Source organism: Manis pentadactyla, chromosome 2 (assembly GCF_030020395.1).
Source record: "Manis pentadactyla isolate mManPen7 chromosome 2, mManPen7.hap1, whole genome shotgun sequence".
Taxonomy (NCBI): Eukaryota; Metazoa; Chordata; class Mammalia; order Pholidota; family Manidae; genus Manis; species Manis pentadactyla.
Genome location: NC_080020.1, coordinates 114,172,730 through 114,190,563, shown reverse-complemented (window position 1 = coordinate 114,190,563; position 17,834 = coordinate 114,172,730). Strand labels below are relative to the sequence as shown.

Below are 17,834 nucleotides of genomic sequence, written 5' to 3'. Positions count from 1 at the left end.
CCAATACAAGTATGGGAGAGTCAGTGTTTCTTAGAGGAAGCTAAGATTTGGAGCTTTAAATGTCACAGATGACATTTCTCATTGCCCCTCTAAGGCATGGCATTAGAGAATTAGGAGGCAGAGAAGTATTTGTTAAGCAACCTGTCACACCATTTCATAATCCTATAATACAACTGTAGGTGAAGATTTTTTAGATCTAGATCCATTAAAAGTAAAAATGTTTTCATTTTACACTTAGTATGGATTTTGTCAGAAAAGATATTGTTAGTATTATGGATGAATCTTACCATCCAAAAGGAGGTCATGTTCTAAAAATGGTTTGGTCTTTCCTTTATTTTCCAATATGTGAATGAGCTTCTCTGATTTGATCCCCAAGGTCCTGGTTCCATGTCACTTTATTTTTAGCAGCTTCTCATGTGAAAGGGATCGGGTAAAGGAGGGAAAAAATTATATTTTGCAATGATGTGGAAGGGTAAAGAAGAAGGAGGAAAATTGCTTTGGGCCAACTTACATAAACAATTTCCAGATTATAGATTCTTTACCATCAAAAATTCTTCAAGAACATTTCTTCAGCCACACACATTGTTCTGCTCATTTGCATGTCAAAAAAAAATAGAGGAAGGGTAAGCAAGGGAAATAAACATTTATTGAGCCAGGCACTGAGCTGGGTATTTTCAATAACATGAATAGAAATATAATGATCATATTACACTGGGATGTTTAAGATTTTTGTTTGGCAAGCATTGTTCTTGGTGTGCAGTAAAAATGAAGATGTTATAATAGCAGTCAGCATAACCTCCCATACTGGTGACAAGGATTTAACTGTCCATGTTGTTCCCTCAAAATGGAAGGAGACAAATGAATAAATCCATGGAAAACAGAAAGCCCAATGTGTAATAACAAGAGTTACAGAATTAAAAATGCAAGATAAATCAGATGACTACAATCTTCCATAACTCATTGCAGCTAAAAAAAAAAAGGAAAAAATATAGGCATTATAATAAGTATATGTAGAAAGAAGTTTTAAAAACTGAAGCAAGATAATTTCTGACGTATGGCTGACTTTTCCAATACCATATTATATTGCATAGCTAAAATCAAATAAGGAAAAGATTTATTTTTGGGGGTGTTCAGGAAACCACACTTGAGGACTACCATTATCATGGCTTTGGGTAGCCACCATGAGGTGTTTTACAGTTAGGAAAAAACTCTGCACTCTATGGTTTTCTTTTTTTCATCTGGTAACTTACTATGTATTCTTTCTGGCCCTTACTTGTCAGCCAGTTTTATAAAATGTACAAATAGTTATTGAAAAAGCCTAGCATAAACCTACCAAGTGGTGAATTAGAAGGTGTATTCTCATGTAAAAACAACAAACAGAAGCAGTAACTTACTGAAACAATCACTTCTAACTTCTCCCTTAATGTTGAAGAATTTTGCTTGGCGTTTTCTAGGGAAAGATGAAAAGCAGAGGTAGTGGTAGCTGTGAAAAAAAATATGGAACGTTTTGCTATTATATAGTCTTCACTTGGATATGGCTTTGCAGAAGACACAGACCACCAACAGGCTGGGTCTAAGATTGCTTTGGTTTCTGCATGAGACCCTTACATTGTTTAAATGAATGATCGAGCACAAAAGCAGGCCTCAGGATGCACCTAATACGATGTCACAGGAAGCAAAGCTGAGAGGTTGACTTTTTAACAGTTGTTGGATTATACTTTAAACACCTAATACCCCAGATCGGCTGGGGAATGGCATATTATACAGCTTCTAGACAAGGATTACAAAATAAAATAGTACATTCACTATTTCGATGGAAATCTACCATCACAGAGCTTTCCAGCTTTGTTTTACAGACATAGACAACAATCGTATTAAAATACATATGGATAGATTGTAAGTCATTAAATAATTGTTTTCATTTGTATTACATGATGAGTTTCACAACATGAGGATTATATATTTCAGTGTGTCATACAGCTTTTGAACCACATAAAGCAATACAATGTAAAATAATATAACAGTTATTTTAAAGTCAGGAGTGTCACATGGCAAGCACACCTGATATGCCACTGAAAGATAGCCAAAGCGTGAGACCTGAGACCTTTCATTTCTGAACAATAAGCAGCTTTGAAGAAAGGGCATTAGGACAAGAAGGGGAGGCAGTTACTTTTAGAAATTCAAAATAATTTTATCAGGAATTTTATAAAACAAATTATTTTGTCAGAGGGATCTTTGCCATATAGATTTTCAAGTTCAGATAAGCTAACACATTTCTTTCCCCCCAGGATTTGTGAAATTTGCATGGAAAAATTCAGACTGTATTTTGAAGCTTATCCAGATGAAGCATAATTTGACCATAACTATTAAAGTTTATTTCAGTGGCCAAAGCTTTTAGAGTTAATTATTTTTCTCTTGAATATGCAGCTAGTAAAAAAGTTAATTAATACAATAAGATTGTCTAACAGTCTCACTATTCATTGACAACCACATCAACAAGGTGTGTTTTTCTATACATGTCTCATTGCTTCCTGATTTGAAATCAGAGCATAAATAAAAGGAATCGATGTGGACAAAATAGTGGTGGGTATATGGTATTGTGAGTTTTGTACATCTCTTAGCTATAAACTAGGACACTGAATAGAGTATAGATTCACTATGTTCATTAAAATTGGGGTTTAGTGGGCTAATCTCAGCATTTTGTGGAATCCTGATATGCCCAAACCTCTGGAAACATCCTGTTTTCTCTACCATTTTCCTTTCACTGAAATAGATACCATGATGGTCTCAGACCAAAATCACCTTCCTGAGAAGTCAAGTCTAGGGAGAGAAAGCCTATTTGATTTGCAGGTTATATACCTGCTAATCAGGGAATAAGCCCAGGCCGTAATATAAACAGAACTTCTGGTTATATCCTAAACTCTCAAACAATTATTTTTTATTTTTAAGTTTCTGTGAAAGACCTAGGCTGAGTCATCAATGTAGCTTGAATTTATGAATGGCCTTTGAATTAATTACATAATTGATGAATTTGGTATCTCTAAGCATGCAAATCCCTAAATGAGGTAACTTGTGACCCTCAACATGGGCCTCGAAATCTGTGTGGCTAATTTAAAGTTTGACTCAGTCCTTTGCAGGGCCAAAGTCATTGCTTATGAGTAATTTAGTTTCTTGCAGATATTGTGGTCTACTGCACATAATTAACTCTTATGAAAAATATAGACCCTGGAGTGAGAGAATAAAAAGCCTACACAGCTAAGAAGAGGAGAAGCAAGGTTAGTAAATCAAATCAATCTGATTTGTAGGAATGTATCTCTGGTTTTCTCGTAAGCATTGTTACAGCACACTGGTCAATGGTTCAGGTTAAGGGTGCGTGGAGTCAGCAATATTTCCCACACTGCACCTGGATCTTTGACCTGACACCCTGGATCTTAGCTCACAAGAATCAAAGAAGGTTAGAGCTGGAAGGAGTCTCAGAAACATTTCAGGCCAACCCACTTAACAGGTGAGGAAAACGGTGGCTAAAGGGACTTACATCAGGCCATACAATCTGTTTAGTTGCTGCATTGTGACCTACACCTGGAAATTGAGGGCTCAGCCTACTAGCCTAGCAATGACACTACTGTGCTTGAACTGAAAGGGCAGAAAAAGAAATTTGTTCAATGAAGCGTACATGAGGCTTTCACCAGTGGGTAGTAGTCCAGAGTCATTCACATTTTTCTGTGTTTGTGTGTGAGGTTCCATTGTGCACCCATTGCCTTTTTCACTTCCAGGTGTGCAATTCAAAGCCATTCAAAAGTGCATCAGTATGTTTTTAAATTGAGAGTCTTGAATCTTGGGGTGGAAGGTTTATCCCAAAATCCTAGCCAGAGTCAATTTCTTATCAGACAGATTACTCCATTTGCATCTGCTGTGTGATAATTCAGTTAAACAATGAATTTAAAAAAATCCACTGAACAGTTGCTCATTGGACCTTAGACCATTTGTCATTCCCTTTCTGGCTTCTTTCATTTACATAAAAAAAGTGAAATTTAGTTTCCAATCAGCACACTTTTCTTGCAAAAAGAATTAAAAAAAAAAGTAAAGAGAGGCACTTTGTAAAATGTGTACAAATCTGTTTCTTTTGTACTCTAAAGAGACAGAGAAGTTACTAAAGGCAGGGCCAAGTCTTTCTGCAAATCTTTCTGATGTGCGGCTGAAAGCAGCTTCGAGAAAGAGCCAGATTTCCTCCACAGCCCTGCTGCATTCTGGCGCTTAGGTGCCTGTCGGTCGCTCCTTGACTCATAGGAGTCTCTGATTTGGTTGGGTCACAACAGGACAAGGAGTCAAACTCCTTGATCTTGTACAGGTATCAAGGGCTGACTCACTTTGGACCAAACCAATGAAAGCAAGTTTTTAATACGTAATTGCCTACTGGGATTAATTAGTCTTAGGCGCTTGGGAGAATGAAAGTCTGTAAAATGCCAATGACATGGCTAGTAATACTTGCGCTGTATTTAGATGTCTTATATCCATTAGTTGAAACTGATCAGAGAACATTTTGCACTTTGAGTCATAAGCATTCACAAATCAATCATTGGTTATCCCGTTTCAATGTGCTTTGTAAGTCGAATATTTAGGTGTTTTTTGTAAAGTTATGATGTTTTATGTTTTGGAGCATAAGACTCTTTAAACCAACTGTGTAATGGCGGTTCATAATCTATGAAAGAGAAAAAACAAAACAAAACAAAACAAGACAAAACAAAACAGAATTGGTAGCCAGATATAAAAAAGGAGATCTGGGGCTGCTGGGCTCAGCAAGGAATATAATATGGCTTGATTCAGTGAAAGACCATTTTTTGAAAAATTAGAGCCTCATTCGATGTCTTTTTTTAAAGTCTCATGCCTCTTCTTTCTATATGTGTACTTGTACATAATCTTAGACTGTGATTCTGTACCTACATAATTTATGGAATGCATGTGCATTCTGTTAAGGCCAACTGGAATTGATGACTTAAAAGTGAAATGAGCATATCAGTGAAGAGTACTTAGATTTCTGTGGGGAAGGCCAATTATTTATTAGCTTGATTAAGACACAAGGCTTTGGTTAATCATCTTTGCTGGAAAATATTCAGTGACTCATGGACTCATGGACTGATGGAGTTTAAAAGGCCATTGGAGATTATTTGACCCAACATTTCCTTCAAAGGAAACTGAGGCCCAGAGAAAGGAACTGAGCTAAGACAACAAAGTTAAGAATAGAACCTGGGTCTCTTGACCCCCACTCTGCACCCTTCCATTTGACTAGCTATCTCCTGGATAGAGATATGCTAGATCAAATAAATAGTGCTAATCAACCATAGAATTATAGTCTTGGCTTTATGTAGTAACTGGCTTCTTGGTGTTCTTTTAGGGATTTAGTTCAAGTAGAGTCTTAGCCATAACGTTTTTTTTCATATATACCAAATCATGTGTCAAAAGGATTATTTTTGAATTTTCACACTACCAGAGTGAATGATATACATCTTGGGGGAAAATGGACTATTTGGGGAAAGGTTTAGACTGCACTGGCTTTGAAAGTCTGAGTCTTTTGTTCAGTGCCTCTCAGGAATATATTCCCTGGCCCTCTTGGAAGTTGTGTGTACTTCTGCAGGTATTTTCTACCATTATTTGAATCTTAAACCATGAGTAAAGTTTTAAGAAACTATTCTTTCTCTTTTCATACAGTGTAGTTCAGTGAGAATCAAACAGACTTAATTCACACTTTCTTAGACAGGATTGTTTCCAATATAACCTTTTGTTGTGCCCGTATAGGGCAGTGCTTCTCAAACTTCACTCTGCACATGAATCATCTGGGGATCTTAGTAAAATGCAAATTCTGATTCTGTAAGCCTGGGGCAGGGGGACCTATATCCTGCATTTCCAAGCAGTGCCCAGCTGATGCTGATGAAGCTGTTCCTCAGACCATACTTTGAATAGCAAGGATCTAGGGGATTGCATGAACTCGGACAATGTTCCTAAGTATTCCCCTCTCTCTTAAGATGTTGCTTATATTTTGGGAGAACAGAGCCTCAGATCTACTATTTCTGGGAGCCCTGGCAATGTGTTTATTTTCAAATATCAGGCCACCTCCGAGTCCAGTTCCTATCAGCATGGGCTTGAGTGGAGTGGAGTACTCCCAGTTAGTGAGTAGGCACAGAGAATGGACCTGAAGATGAAATGAAAAGCAGAAGGCAGCAGCTCCATAAGCCATGGGTACTCTCTAAAATGGAGATCCAGGCTCTTGGCTGCTCTCGGGGAGCATGCCCTTGGAATTGACTTGGGAGATTCTTACTGCCATACCCTGGCCTTTGTAGCTGTTCCCACCACTCCACAGATGTCTGGTTTCTTAGAACTTTTATTTGGATACTTCTGATGTGAGTGGTGTCTCTGCTTCAGCCAAGATTTTGCAAATGAATGTACTCCAGAGAGATGCTAACTCCTGACTTTGCTTAAAATTTATTTGGTGCCCAAGATTGCTCAGGAAAACAAAACAAAACAAAAACCCTCTCTCTAAAAAGTATGTTAGATGTTGCCATTCTCCTGTCTCATGGTAGTTTATGAATATTTACCTAGAGAAGAGCAGAAGCCCCAGAGGTTATTTCTGGTCTGTGGAGAGTTCTGAAACTCTAGGTTGATGATTGTCATTTAAAGTACCCTGGAGATCAAAATAATCAGATGAACTGTACTGGAATATAGTACACTTTACACTATGTTGGAAATTGAACATTGTCATCCACTTTGCATTCCTTGGCGGGCGTCAGTTTGGCATTGGACTCCATGAACAGGGACTGCACATACAACTGTGTACTTAAATAGTTATAACTTCATAGCAGAAAATACTGTACCCACTGAATATGCAGGCAGCTATACTGGGAAGATAGAAAATAGTCTTTTATTTTACCTAAGTGATAGAAAAATAGTCTTCAAAAATACATTGTTAAATGTATAGGTTTATATTGAAGTAGAATTTGTATATACAGTAAGGCAGTATTTTCATTAACATCCTGCTGTGATTATCTTTTAAATTAGAGTTAGTCTTTTGGGATTTGTTTTTTTCACTAAGAGAAGACTGGGTGTATAATAAATATCTATCATGCTGAAATGAAGCAGGAAAATATTTTAGAAGGATTTACCACATGAAACTTTTTGCCTCGTGTCAGAAAATTTCCCTTTCCAACACAATATTCTCCAGAGGCTTTAGAATAAAATACAATTTAGGGAGAAAATCTGTGCTTAACAAATTTAAACTGTTTTAAGAAAAAATGCAGGCATCATCTTTCCTTGCATATCAGCAATGTATCACTAAGGTAATAGGAATGGATGTAAACAATTTGTCAGGTGTCCTAATGCATTCTTTAAATGTGTTGTATTTGGTTAATACTAATAACATGAAAGAGGAGTGCAAAGGTTAAGCAACCGGTTTTCCAAAGGTTTTCATGGCATTTTTCATCTTCCTATGGTAAACAGTTTTGATTATTTCATTTCCTTCTGTCACATACCAAACCATGAGAGACTTTTCCAGAGAATGTACTGTTGGTATTGTCCCTCAAGAATACTAAGCAAGGTGCTGTTATTTCATTGTACACATCACTTTCTAACTAATAGCAAAAAGTAAATCTACAAATCACAGTTAGGAAACAAAACCATTTGTTCTGGAATCAGCTGTTGAAAAAAGAGGCAACTGGTTGAAAATGGAGCATGAAAAGGAGTGGACTGTGAGACTTAGTCATGTCAGTCCAGCCACGTTCACAAGCATTCTCTAGTGGAGTGTATTTCCTGTACTCTGTAGTGTTACCTGAAGAAAAGTCACGTTATAACCAGTCATTCCATTAACCAAGATATCACTGGAAGGGCTGCATAAAGCATGTGGGGTCCAGGTAATCTGACCCGCCGAGCTGGAGTCTGCAATTGCTCGATGTGGTGGAAGCCAGGTCTTTTTCAGCCTGACTCTGTTGACAGGATGATGGAGCTTCCTTGGCTTGTTCTTCAAACAAAGCTGGGTTTTGAGCTTGCGGATCCTGCACTAACAACAGGATGCTGCCCTCTATCACCTTGGACACCTTAGCATACTCTTTACTGGGTTCAGGAGCACCTGGCTTCTCCGTCTCGTCACTGTCCTCTTTCTGTTTCGGGAGCAATGACAGTGCTCCATCTTTGTTGACCTTATGAATCTCCACATAATCCAAGGGCTTGGCAGAGATAAAAGGGGTTTTCTCCTGGGGCAGCAGCCATGCTGTGTCTTGGCCAGTCCAGGAATGGGAGTGGTCCCCCTCCCTCTGCTCAGCTGCCTTCCCTTCCCCTCCAGTCTCAATGGTTTCCAAGGATTTGAAAGCACGATTGTCTGTTTTATCCAAAAATGTGGCTGATGCCCCTGCCGTGCCCATGGCCAGCTCGCACACATCAGTGAGGTTGTGGTACGAAGATCCGGGATTGTTTTGGCTGGGCAGCTGCGGTAAAGGCCACGTTGAAGATTTGGATCCATCAGCACAGAAGTAGGGAATGTTGCCTTCCAAGCCTATACTCTGGGGGTCCCAGGTGAGGGTAACATTGGGTTCAGGATTCTGAGGCTTCTCAATGTCCTCAGGAGTGTGGAATGTGCAGGGATTTGCCTGGGGTTCCTCACACTTTTTGGACAAAAGAGAAGGGCTGTCGCAGCTGCCCCGGCCAGAGTCACTGTCGGGATCCAGGTGTGCGGGCTTCATACCTTGACCGTGGTGTTCTTTTGAATGGGCTGGCATCAGCTGCTGGTCCTCACTGTCATCCACTTCTAAAAACTCCACCAGCAGGTCCTCACAGTCAGAGGTGGGAGGGAAGTCTTGGCATCCCAGGGCATTCAGGAGTTCTTCAGACTTGCCCTTCTATTAAAACACAGACACAAGGTGAGATGGCCATTAGCTTCATAGCATCCCAAAGTAGCATCATGGCCACACCTATGTTCATGACTACGGGCAGGTGGGGTGTGGTAACGGCCTAGCCAGATTTCCCAAATGTCAGACATTTGCATACCAGGCCTCTAATCACCTCCTAGACTACTAATTGTCTCATACTTTTTCTTAAGTCAATTTATGATTTTAACTCAGTTTCTCTCTAAGCAATAATGACCCTGACTTTACTGGGCAAGTAGTATATGCATATATATAAAAAAACACATAACTATTCAATAAAAAACGTTTCTAAAACACCTAAAACCACTGTGCTCATGCATGCATTTGGCCCTTTAGGACTCGCTGGCCCTGACATCTGGTTGCTGGTCAGTTGATTCTCTCAACACCTCCTCCTCTTCCCACTCCCTGTCCTTCCCCTCGTTTCTCCTGCTATCCTGCTTCCTCCTCTCCTCTACTCCATTTCCTCCCCCTTCTCTCCCTCTCTTCCTGCTATCCCCAATTTCCTACATCTGCTCCTATTCCTCTTCCTCCTCCTCTTCTTTCCACCTCCTCCTCTTCTTTTCCACTCTTCTTCCTGATCTTCTGACTTAGATCGGGTACTGGTGTCTAAATCTTGACTTTATCACTCACTAAAGGGTAGTGACCTTGGACAAGCTGTTCTATGATCCTCAGTTTCTCCATCTGTAAAATGGTAATAAGAGTACCTATCTGGGAGGGTTCTTTGGAAGAGTAAAGATAATGTGGATAGGAACATGAAAAAAATATATTTTTTTGACACAAAAAGTAGTTGTTTTTCATTATGTGGCTACAAGGTCAAGCTTCAAGCTACACAGTAGTTAATTTACTTAGTTGAGATGTTCATGTTGGTTCCATAATGGCCGGTGCCAGAGACTGGGCAGTGGGGTTGGAATACTGGATCAGGAGCCCAAGTCCCGGGGTTCTCCTCGCTACTCTGATATTTGCAATCAAGGTGAATGCGGTTAAGCCAAATTCTCTGGGACTCACTTTTCACAGTCTTTTGGTCTCACAGTGGCCAAATGTGGTCAAATGATAGAATGTGCAGGTCACTGCTTTTATATACATTGGTATTAAGTTAAATTAAAGTCAAATTAAAATGATATGTTTCAATCTGGAGAGAAATTTAAAACATTCTAACCCTTGTTTTCATTCAAAACACTTAAAATTAATTCCCTCTTGAATCAGCCTAAGTGGGCCCTGGCAAACATCAGCTCCATTAGAACGATCAAGTCTCAACCAGTGCTCAAAATGAGCAACAACTGCAATAGAATATTTCAATTATGTAAAGAACAGTCAGGTGGAAGCTTTTAGCAATGTATAACAGAAGAGGTGGTGGTGGGCTCCTGTAATGTATCAATTAAAGTATTCACCCTCTTTCTAAATTGAAAGATTGTGAAATCTATTTGCACAAAATGTTTATCTCTGTGCTTATGAACAGACTTGGTAAATCTGATGTGAATTACTATGTTTTCGCATTTTCTTGCCTTTCTCTCCTTGCCCTCTGACATCTAGTATATGATGGTAAGTACACTCACGCCCCACCAATCTTTCCATAAAGACAAATGAGAGAGAGAAGGGACAGCTGGGCAAGGATGACTGCGCGGGCCAGGCTGAACTGATGGGGATTACATGTACATGTGTAAAGGCCCTTATTACAAAAGAGCAAGTCATACTACATCATCCACCTCTGGCACTTACCTCCAGTAGATGGGTATCAAATCCTTTTATCTTTGGTCCAGGAACGGGTGGAAGGATACAGGTCACCATGCTACAAAATAATTTGTGAGAAAGGATAAATGATCATCTTTTCACTTTGTAATTTTTGAAACATTAGTATTATCACCAAATAGCTCCTATGAGGACTATGATAGACAGGAGTCAGTATCCTGGGGCTACGTGAAGCTACCGCTCCATGGTGAAGACAATAATTAGAGGGGCGTCCATCAAAATGAGCTCTGACTAGTTGAGGAGGTTGATTCTGAACTTAGTGGATTGTTTGGACTGTTTTCTTTATTTCAGTTGTTCTTGCCAGATTTTTTACTATTTCATAATTTAGTTTGATGCAAAGAGTACCAGCATAAGTATATTCTGCTGTGTTTGCTAGCACTGATAAAAGGTTTTTTATGAATGAACATACAGCAGCTGATGGCTAAAATGAAGCATTTGAATTATCTGCAGGTTTCCATCATCTTTGTATTGTCATTTTTGCCATTATCACTGATAACCATGATTGAGAGGAGGGTTGATAGACAGTGAAGTACCTATAGCCCTTCAAAGTCACTGCCCAGACCATAATCAAACAGATGACAGCAGAAAGGACAGCCACAAAGATCCACACAATGGTATCTTTCATGGTGAAATCTGAAAAGCAAACAGCCAGAAAACTTTGGTCATATGTAGCATCATTAAAAATAAACAAAACTAATGAGTGAAACTATTGAATAAAAGAAATCCCCCCACTACGTACACCTCTTTTGATTTGAACAGCAATCCAGAGTAGCATCAATGCTGGGTTTGATTTTTTCCGATATCATTAAATTTTAATATGCTGCATATATTTTACATTACTTTACAAATTTTAAAATCCTTTTACGCATTATTTTATTTGATCCTTAAAGAGGAAATCTAAGGCCACATGGTCAGTTGCAATAATAACAATAATAAAAGCTAAGACTCACGAAATTCTTACTAAAGCCATTAATGGTGTTAAGCTCTTTACATACACTGTATGTAAAGATGAGGAAACTGAGACTCAAAGTGAGATTTATCCAAGAGCACATTACCATAAAGTTATAGTCTGGGATTTGAGCCCAAGCCTTCTGCCTCTAGACCTGTGTTTTTATTTAGGAAGAGCCAGGGCTGGACTAGATGCATGCTGCAGCTCAGAGCTTTTTCCAGTATGCTAAGCCAGTGCAAGCCCTGCACATTAGTCAGGCAAGTGGTCAGAAGACTTTGCCATGTGGCTTTGGGCAAGACCTCTAACTTCACCGAACTTCTGTTTCCTTACTTTTAATTCCTAATGGTAATTATATTCTCTCTGAATACCTGAGAGGATTGGGAGGCCCAAACAAGGTAAAGACTTTGTACAAACTGTACTTTAGAAATACAAGATGAATCATCTTTTTGTGAAATACAAGCCACCATGTTTCACTTAGAATTGAGTGCTGCTTATATACTGTGCCTTAACTAAGAGACCAACATGTAATCGACAACCAGAGACTGAAAATCATTCATGCCTTTGAGATGGGATACAATCTTTCAAATCTGGGAGTACTAGATGATGACCTTGACTAAATAATAGGGATGGAGCAGAAGGGCAGAGCAGAATGACTGGCCTTCCAGCTCCCTGAACTTGCCAAGCCCTTGTCTGAAGCCTTATCCTCCAAACTGGTCCTCACTGGCGGTGACTCACGGAGCAACACTCTCCTTCCAAATGTCTTTGTATTGGGGGGAGAGCGATAAATTCACCACCACTTATTTTTTCTGGCTAAGGTCCCAAATAGTTTCTCCATTAGTAGTTACTACATACAAATTTACTAAATCCATTCTATTTTTTAAAAATGTTCAAGAATCTGAATAAAAGGTCACCAAGACACTCACCATTAGGTATCTGCATGGAGCTCTCTGTGCTCCACTCACTCCAGAATCCGTGGTCTGGCTTGCAGCGAACCTGGACAAGGTATTTCTGACCTGGATATAAGCTGAGAATCTTAAACTGAGTCTGCTGCCCAGCAAAATGAGTCTGAGGAGGTAAAAGAGAAACAGAAGTCACTTGTCTTGTGTGATGAAGAAAGAAACTTTTCCCCTAGATATAAATTATCAGGGAGTGAGTGGACAGTCAAATTTAGTGGGTTTCCTGTTCTCCCCATTCTACTTTCACCCCTTCTCTTCCTCCTCTTAAACATTGCTCATACAAAAATTAATAGGCTTTATATCTATCCATTTGGAATGCATTTCAGAAAGATAAATAAATTGCCCCCTACTCCAGCACCTCTTCTAAATTCCACTTTATGCAACACAGCCAGTTAATAAAACTGGGAACTTATTAGTTTTGCAAATCCTAATGAAATAGTTGATTCAAGGTTTATTACTCAGTATAAAGTCTCTCAGTGGAAGACAGCTTGGCATTCATGTATGTTGGAGCATTAGGGCACAGAGTAAACATAACTTTACCATCAAGGGATCAGTTCAGCATCTCCCTAATCCCGGAGTCAGTTTTAGCCTCATTTATGGTGGGTCAACGAGATGGTTTGTGTCCCCTGTTAAGATGCAATATGAAGCACATAACATCACTTCTGAAGTACTCTTGCTAAAAACTGTTAAACCGGAATCTAACCTTTAAATCTAGTATCTGGTTATAGGAAATATGGGGACAAAGAAGTTAGCTAAATGACCTCCCAAAGGACTAATAAGACAAATGCAGAAGGTGCGACATTCTATGGGAGAAGCTGTCCAGTCTCCTGAGCACGTTGAGGCTGAAGGGATTTAGCCACCAGTGGTGGTCCTTGAATAGATTATGGTTTGGACAAGCAGCTGTTAAAGATATTTTTGGGAGCAACTGGAGGATTAAAACATGGACTGGCTATTAAATGATATCAAAGAATTTTAATTACTTTCCTATGTGCGATCCCATTATTTTGGCTCTGCTTGAGAATGTTCCCTTTTAAAAAGTATTTTAGAATGGAATATAATAATGCCAAAAATTTACTGTATTATTTCCTTACATTGAAGTATTTTAAAGTGAATAAAAACACCATTGGCCATGGACTGGTTACACTGGGATTTTTTTCCTCCCCTGCAGTGCCATGTAAGTACTCTCATAGGTGTCTGGATCCAAGAGATCCTGGGGGAGGTGAGTAGGAGCTAACCTGGCAGAAGAAGCTGCTCAGTGCAAGGAAGCAGCCCTGGGAGAGCTGTGAAAATGAGCCCTCATCCACTGCAAAGGAGGGGAGAAGGCCCTTCCACATCGGGGTGGGTCACAATGTCATCAGGAGGGAACACAGTGGCCCAAAAATAAGGAGGAATGACCTGTTCTCAGCTGTGAGGCTTCTTCTTTACCAAAGGATCTGGTTCCTTCCAAAAGCTTCTGGCTGACTCACCTCCCACTCAGCTGCTTTCTCTGGTCTTAAGCGAATTTCGTACTGGAGTGTGAGCCAACCGGATCGTACGTCGACCAAGGTGGGTGGAAGCCATTTCATCCACAGGTAGAGTTTTCTGTCTTCTGGCTGTTTTAATTCCAAAGTCAGGTTCACAGGAGGGTCTGGTTCAACTGTAGATATGAAAGAAACTCTGCATTTAGTAAAAGTGGTATTCAAACACAGAACTATATGACTTAGAGGCAGCTTTTTCTATTATTTTACTCCACTCTGGTTATGGAACACTTCACACTTGATGTGAGGCACTGGTCAGCATAATTGGAATTAAGTTGAAGCAAGCAAGTCGTAAAATTTAAGGAGGCACAAATGGTCAATGAGCACATGAAAGATGCTTGATATCATTAGTCATCTGGGAAGTGCAAAACAAAACCATGATAAGGTACCATTTCACACCTGTTAGGATGGCTAGAATTCACAAAATGAAAAATAGCAAGTGTTGGTGAGAATGTTGGAGAAAATAGAACCCTCATATATTGCTGGAGGGAATGTAAAATAGTACAGCCACTGTGCAAAAACTCTGGAAGATACTGAAAAAGTTAAACATAGAATTACCATGTCATCCATCAATTTCAGTCCTAGGCATATACTCAAAATAATTGAAATCAGGTGTTCAAACAAAAACTCGTACATGAATGTTCATAGAGGCACTATTCATTATAGTCAATAGGTGAAAACAGCTCAAATGTCCATCAACTGATGAATGCATAGACTATATCCATATAATGGAACACTATTCAGTCATAAAATGGAAGGAAATACTGATATGTACTACAACATGGATGAATGTTGAAAGCACTGTGCTAAGTGAAAGAAGCCAGGCACAAAAGGCCATATACTGTATGAGTCCATACATATGAAATATCCAGAATAGGCAAATCTATCAAGACAAAAAGCAGATTGGTGGTTGCTATGGAGCTAAGGTAAAGGGGGTGGGGGAATCCGGAGTAATGTTTAATGGATATGAAGTTTCCATTTGGAGTGATGAAAGTGTTCTGGAACTAGACAATGTTGGTGGTTGCTTAATATTGGGGATGAACTACCATCAAATGGCACACTTTAATGGTAAAAATGGTGAATTTTATATTATGTGTATTTTGCTACAATAAAAAACACTAAGGAGGCACTTACTTTCAGGTAAGTGAACATTTAAGTACAGGTCTGTGCATGCCTCCTAAGTGAGGTGTCTTGGGCACTGGCTTGCCTGACCCTAGTCTCTGTTCTGTTGGTCAGTAACATTTTCTCTGTTCATTTCTTACCTCCTCAAATCAGTCTCCATACCAGGTGGGATAAGAATGAGTGCACTTGGCATTATAACCTACAGTTGCCTACAAAAGGAACTTTAGAAAATTTGCCACTAATTCTAATGCTTATACATCACTAAGTAAATACCTAAGAAAGATTATTTTACATGTACTTGCTAAAAAAAAACATCAGTTACATAAGTTTTAAGTTAAACATAATATGGAGAAATACCTCTGATCAAAAAATATTTGGACAAAAATGCAAGTAAAATGTTCAGGATGAATCCTTTAAACAAAAATTTCTCAACCTCAGCATTATTTGTATTTTGGGACCAGATAATTCTTTGGGGGGGAGGACTGTCCTAAGGCTCTCCCCATTCATACTTATTCCAGTTATTTTCTGGGGGGAGAAAATATTCAAGTGTGCATTCATTGATGTTGGAAGATTTTCTAATTTCAGAGGATAACATGCCAATGGGATGATATGTAAGTAAACACTTGAGAATACTAGCTTGTTGTGTGGCTTTAGGTAAGTAGGAAGGCTTGGTGACCTTGAAATTAATTAGCTACTCCCTATATTATTATCCAAGATGAGGGCTGAACCAGTCCTGGCCAAACCATCTCTTGTCCAAGATTCACTCTGTCATTCCTGCTAAACTGTATGGGCCACTACAGTTATGCCTAATTGCCCTGCAGCTCAGTGTTGATCATGCAAAGCAAGAAGCAGCTCTCAGGTTGACTTTGTTTTACTTTGTTAGTTGTCCTTATGATGTCGGCCTTCAGCCTGCTGTTCAAGTAGCACTTTACTCCCCAGATTCTTTCTTAAAAAGTAACAGATCCAGTTGTTAAGGGAGCACATGTATATTAAGAATTGAATTTGGCGCAAGGCATTTAGAGCAATTCTTGTGGGCGTGGGAGCAGAGAACCCCTTCTAGGAGCTGCTACTCCATGGAGCATTTGTCTTCCATGGAGAGATAGAAAAGAAGTCTTGCCAAAGGAGAAGGAGGCATGGGTTGCAGGAGAAGGACTGGAGGGATAAAGGAAGCAGAAATACAATATTCTTTCTGGGTGCCAGAGGATGGGAGGAAGGATCAAGTGAAAGCACAGGGACACAGGAACCTGAGTACCAGTCCTACTGTCAGGAATGACCAGATCAAAACTGATTTAAAACATTCCATTGATAAGAACATATTGTGAATTTTCTCATCTTTCTCTTCAGGGACCCATCCAAATGTCCAAGAATACTCAAACTGAGTTTGAATATTGGCAAAATTCATAATGGAGTAACAAATTCTTTCCCCATCACCCTTCCCTTACCTATGTAAGTCACATCCACATAACGTGGGTCCGAGGAAATGCTTCCCACCTGGTTCGTGGCGTTTACTATGATGATGTATATTGTCCATATGGAGGTATGCTTCTTGTTAAAATAACAGGAGTTGGGGCCACTGGTTTTGTAGTCTGGACATTCATGGGTGAGTGTCTCTCTGTAATGAGTAATATATTAGGAATGAATAAGAAAGTAGTAAAAAGAATCTAATTTTTTCTGAATGGATCACTACAACTGGCTTTTGGGGACCAGGCATTCCAAGTGCAAAAACCAGAGCTGAAGTATGGCTCCCCAAGCTTCTGTGGCCCCATGTCAGCTGGGAGACAGGGAAGAAAGTGCTGGAGAAGGGAGTGGACGGGCTACTTCAGAACCTCAGCAACTCTGCTTTTCATCAACCCTTCTTTTCTGTCAGTTTCTGTGGGCTTTGTCATATATGCTCTCTGGCAATAAATACTTGAACTTTCAATTGTCAAGTCTCCCCCATACTTAGATGCCATTGGGTCATCTCAGGAAATGGGTCTTTCCCCTGCTTACAAACTCACTGGGGGCCCATGCACAATATAGCATTTATGGCACATAGGTGTTGAATTATATTGCATTTTAGAAAAAAAGTAGAGGATAAAGACTTGTGTCAGCATATTTCAGACTGTACTAGGTCAGCAACAGAGTGAAGGGACTGAAGTAAGACATATTTCAGGCCTAGGCGGCTCATTAGGCAGCTCACATTAGACTTGGGGTTTCAATGCAAGACACACCACAGGTATGCAGGCTTCTTTGATTTTGTTTGAGTTTGTGTTCCAGAAATCTGTTTACACTGACACCTCTATGGGTCCCAGAAGGGATGACAGCTTTGTGTACAACAGAGTGCAGTCACTGGGAAGTGGGCCAGCTGTTGCCACCACTAGATGTTTTCTTCACTGGGGAAGAATACAGCTTTCTCAGGCTTTCCAAGAGGGTCTTGTTGTGAGTAAAACAAAATCCTCACCCAGAGGTGACCTTGTTCAGTCTGTACTGCAGCCCGAGCTCCAAATATACCCTTTGGAAGATCCTGGATCCTGGATCCACAATTTGCTAAGGAAAAAAGCCTCACCTCCCTGTCATTATAGGGCTCTTTATTTTCTTGGGCATGAAACAAGTTTGAAAAGCTAACATACCGTGGTTGTCAAGGATTACTAGATAATCC

At 39.6% G+C, this 17,834-nt stretch overlaps 1 protein-coding gene across 5 annotated transcripts in view; it reads right to left on the bottom strand.

Moving 5' to 3' along the window:
- Positions 1–5,129: 5,129 nt before the first annotated feature.
- Positions 5,130–17,834, bottom strand: part of PRLR (prolactin receptor) — a 133,505-nt gene continuing 120,800 nt past the window's right edge. For 4 of the 5 annotated variants that reach the window (XM_036884906.2, XM_036884907.2, XM_036884902.2 and 1 more), the window contains 6 exons: positions 16,639–16,808; positions 14,024–14,193; positions 12,525–12,666; positions 11,186–11,285; positions 10,623–10,692; positions 5,130–8,879 (listed from right to left, as the gene is read on the bottom strand). In XM_036884906.2, coding sequence (XP_036740801.2) covers positions 7,863–8,879; positions 10,623–10,692; positions 11,186–11,285; positions 12,525–12,666; positions 14,024–14,193; positions 16,639–16,808 — 1,669 coding nt within the window. In that variant the 3' untranslated portion in view covers positions 5,130–7,862. The remainder of the gene's footprint in view (positions 8,880–10,622; positions 10,693–11,185; positions 11,286–12,524; positions 12,667–14,023; positions 14,194–16,638; positions 16,809–17,834) is intronic. The other variant, XM_036884909.2, reaches the window with a different exon arrangement.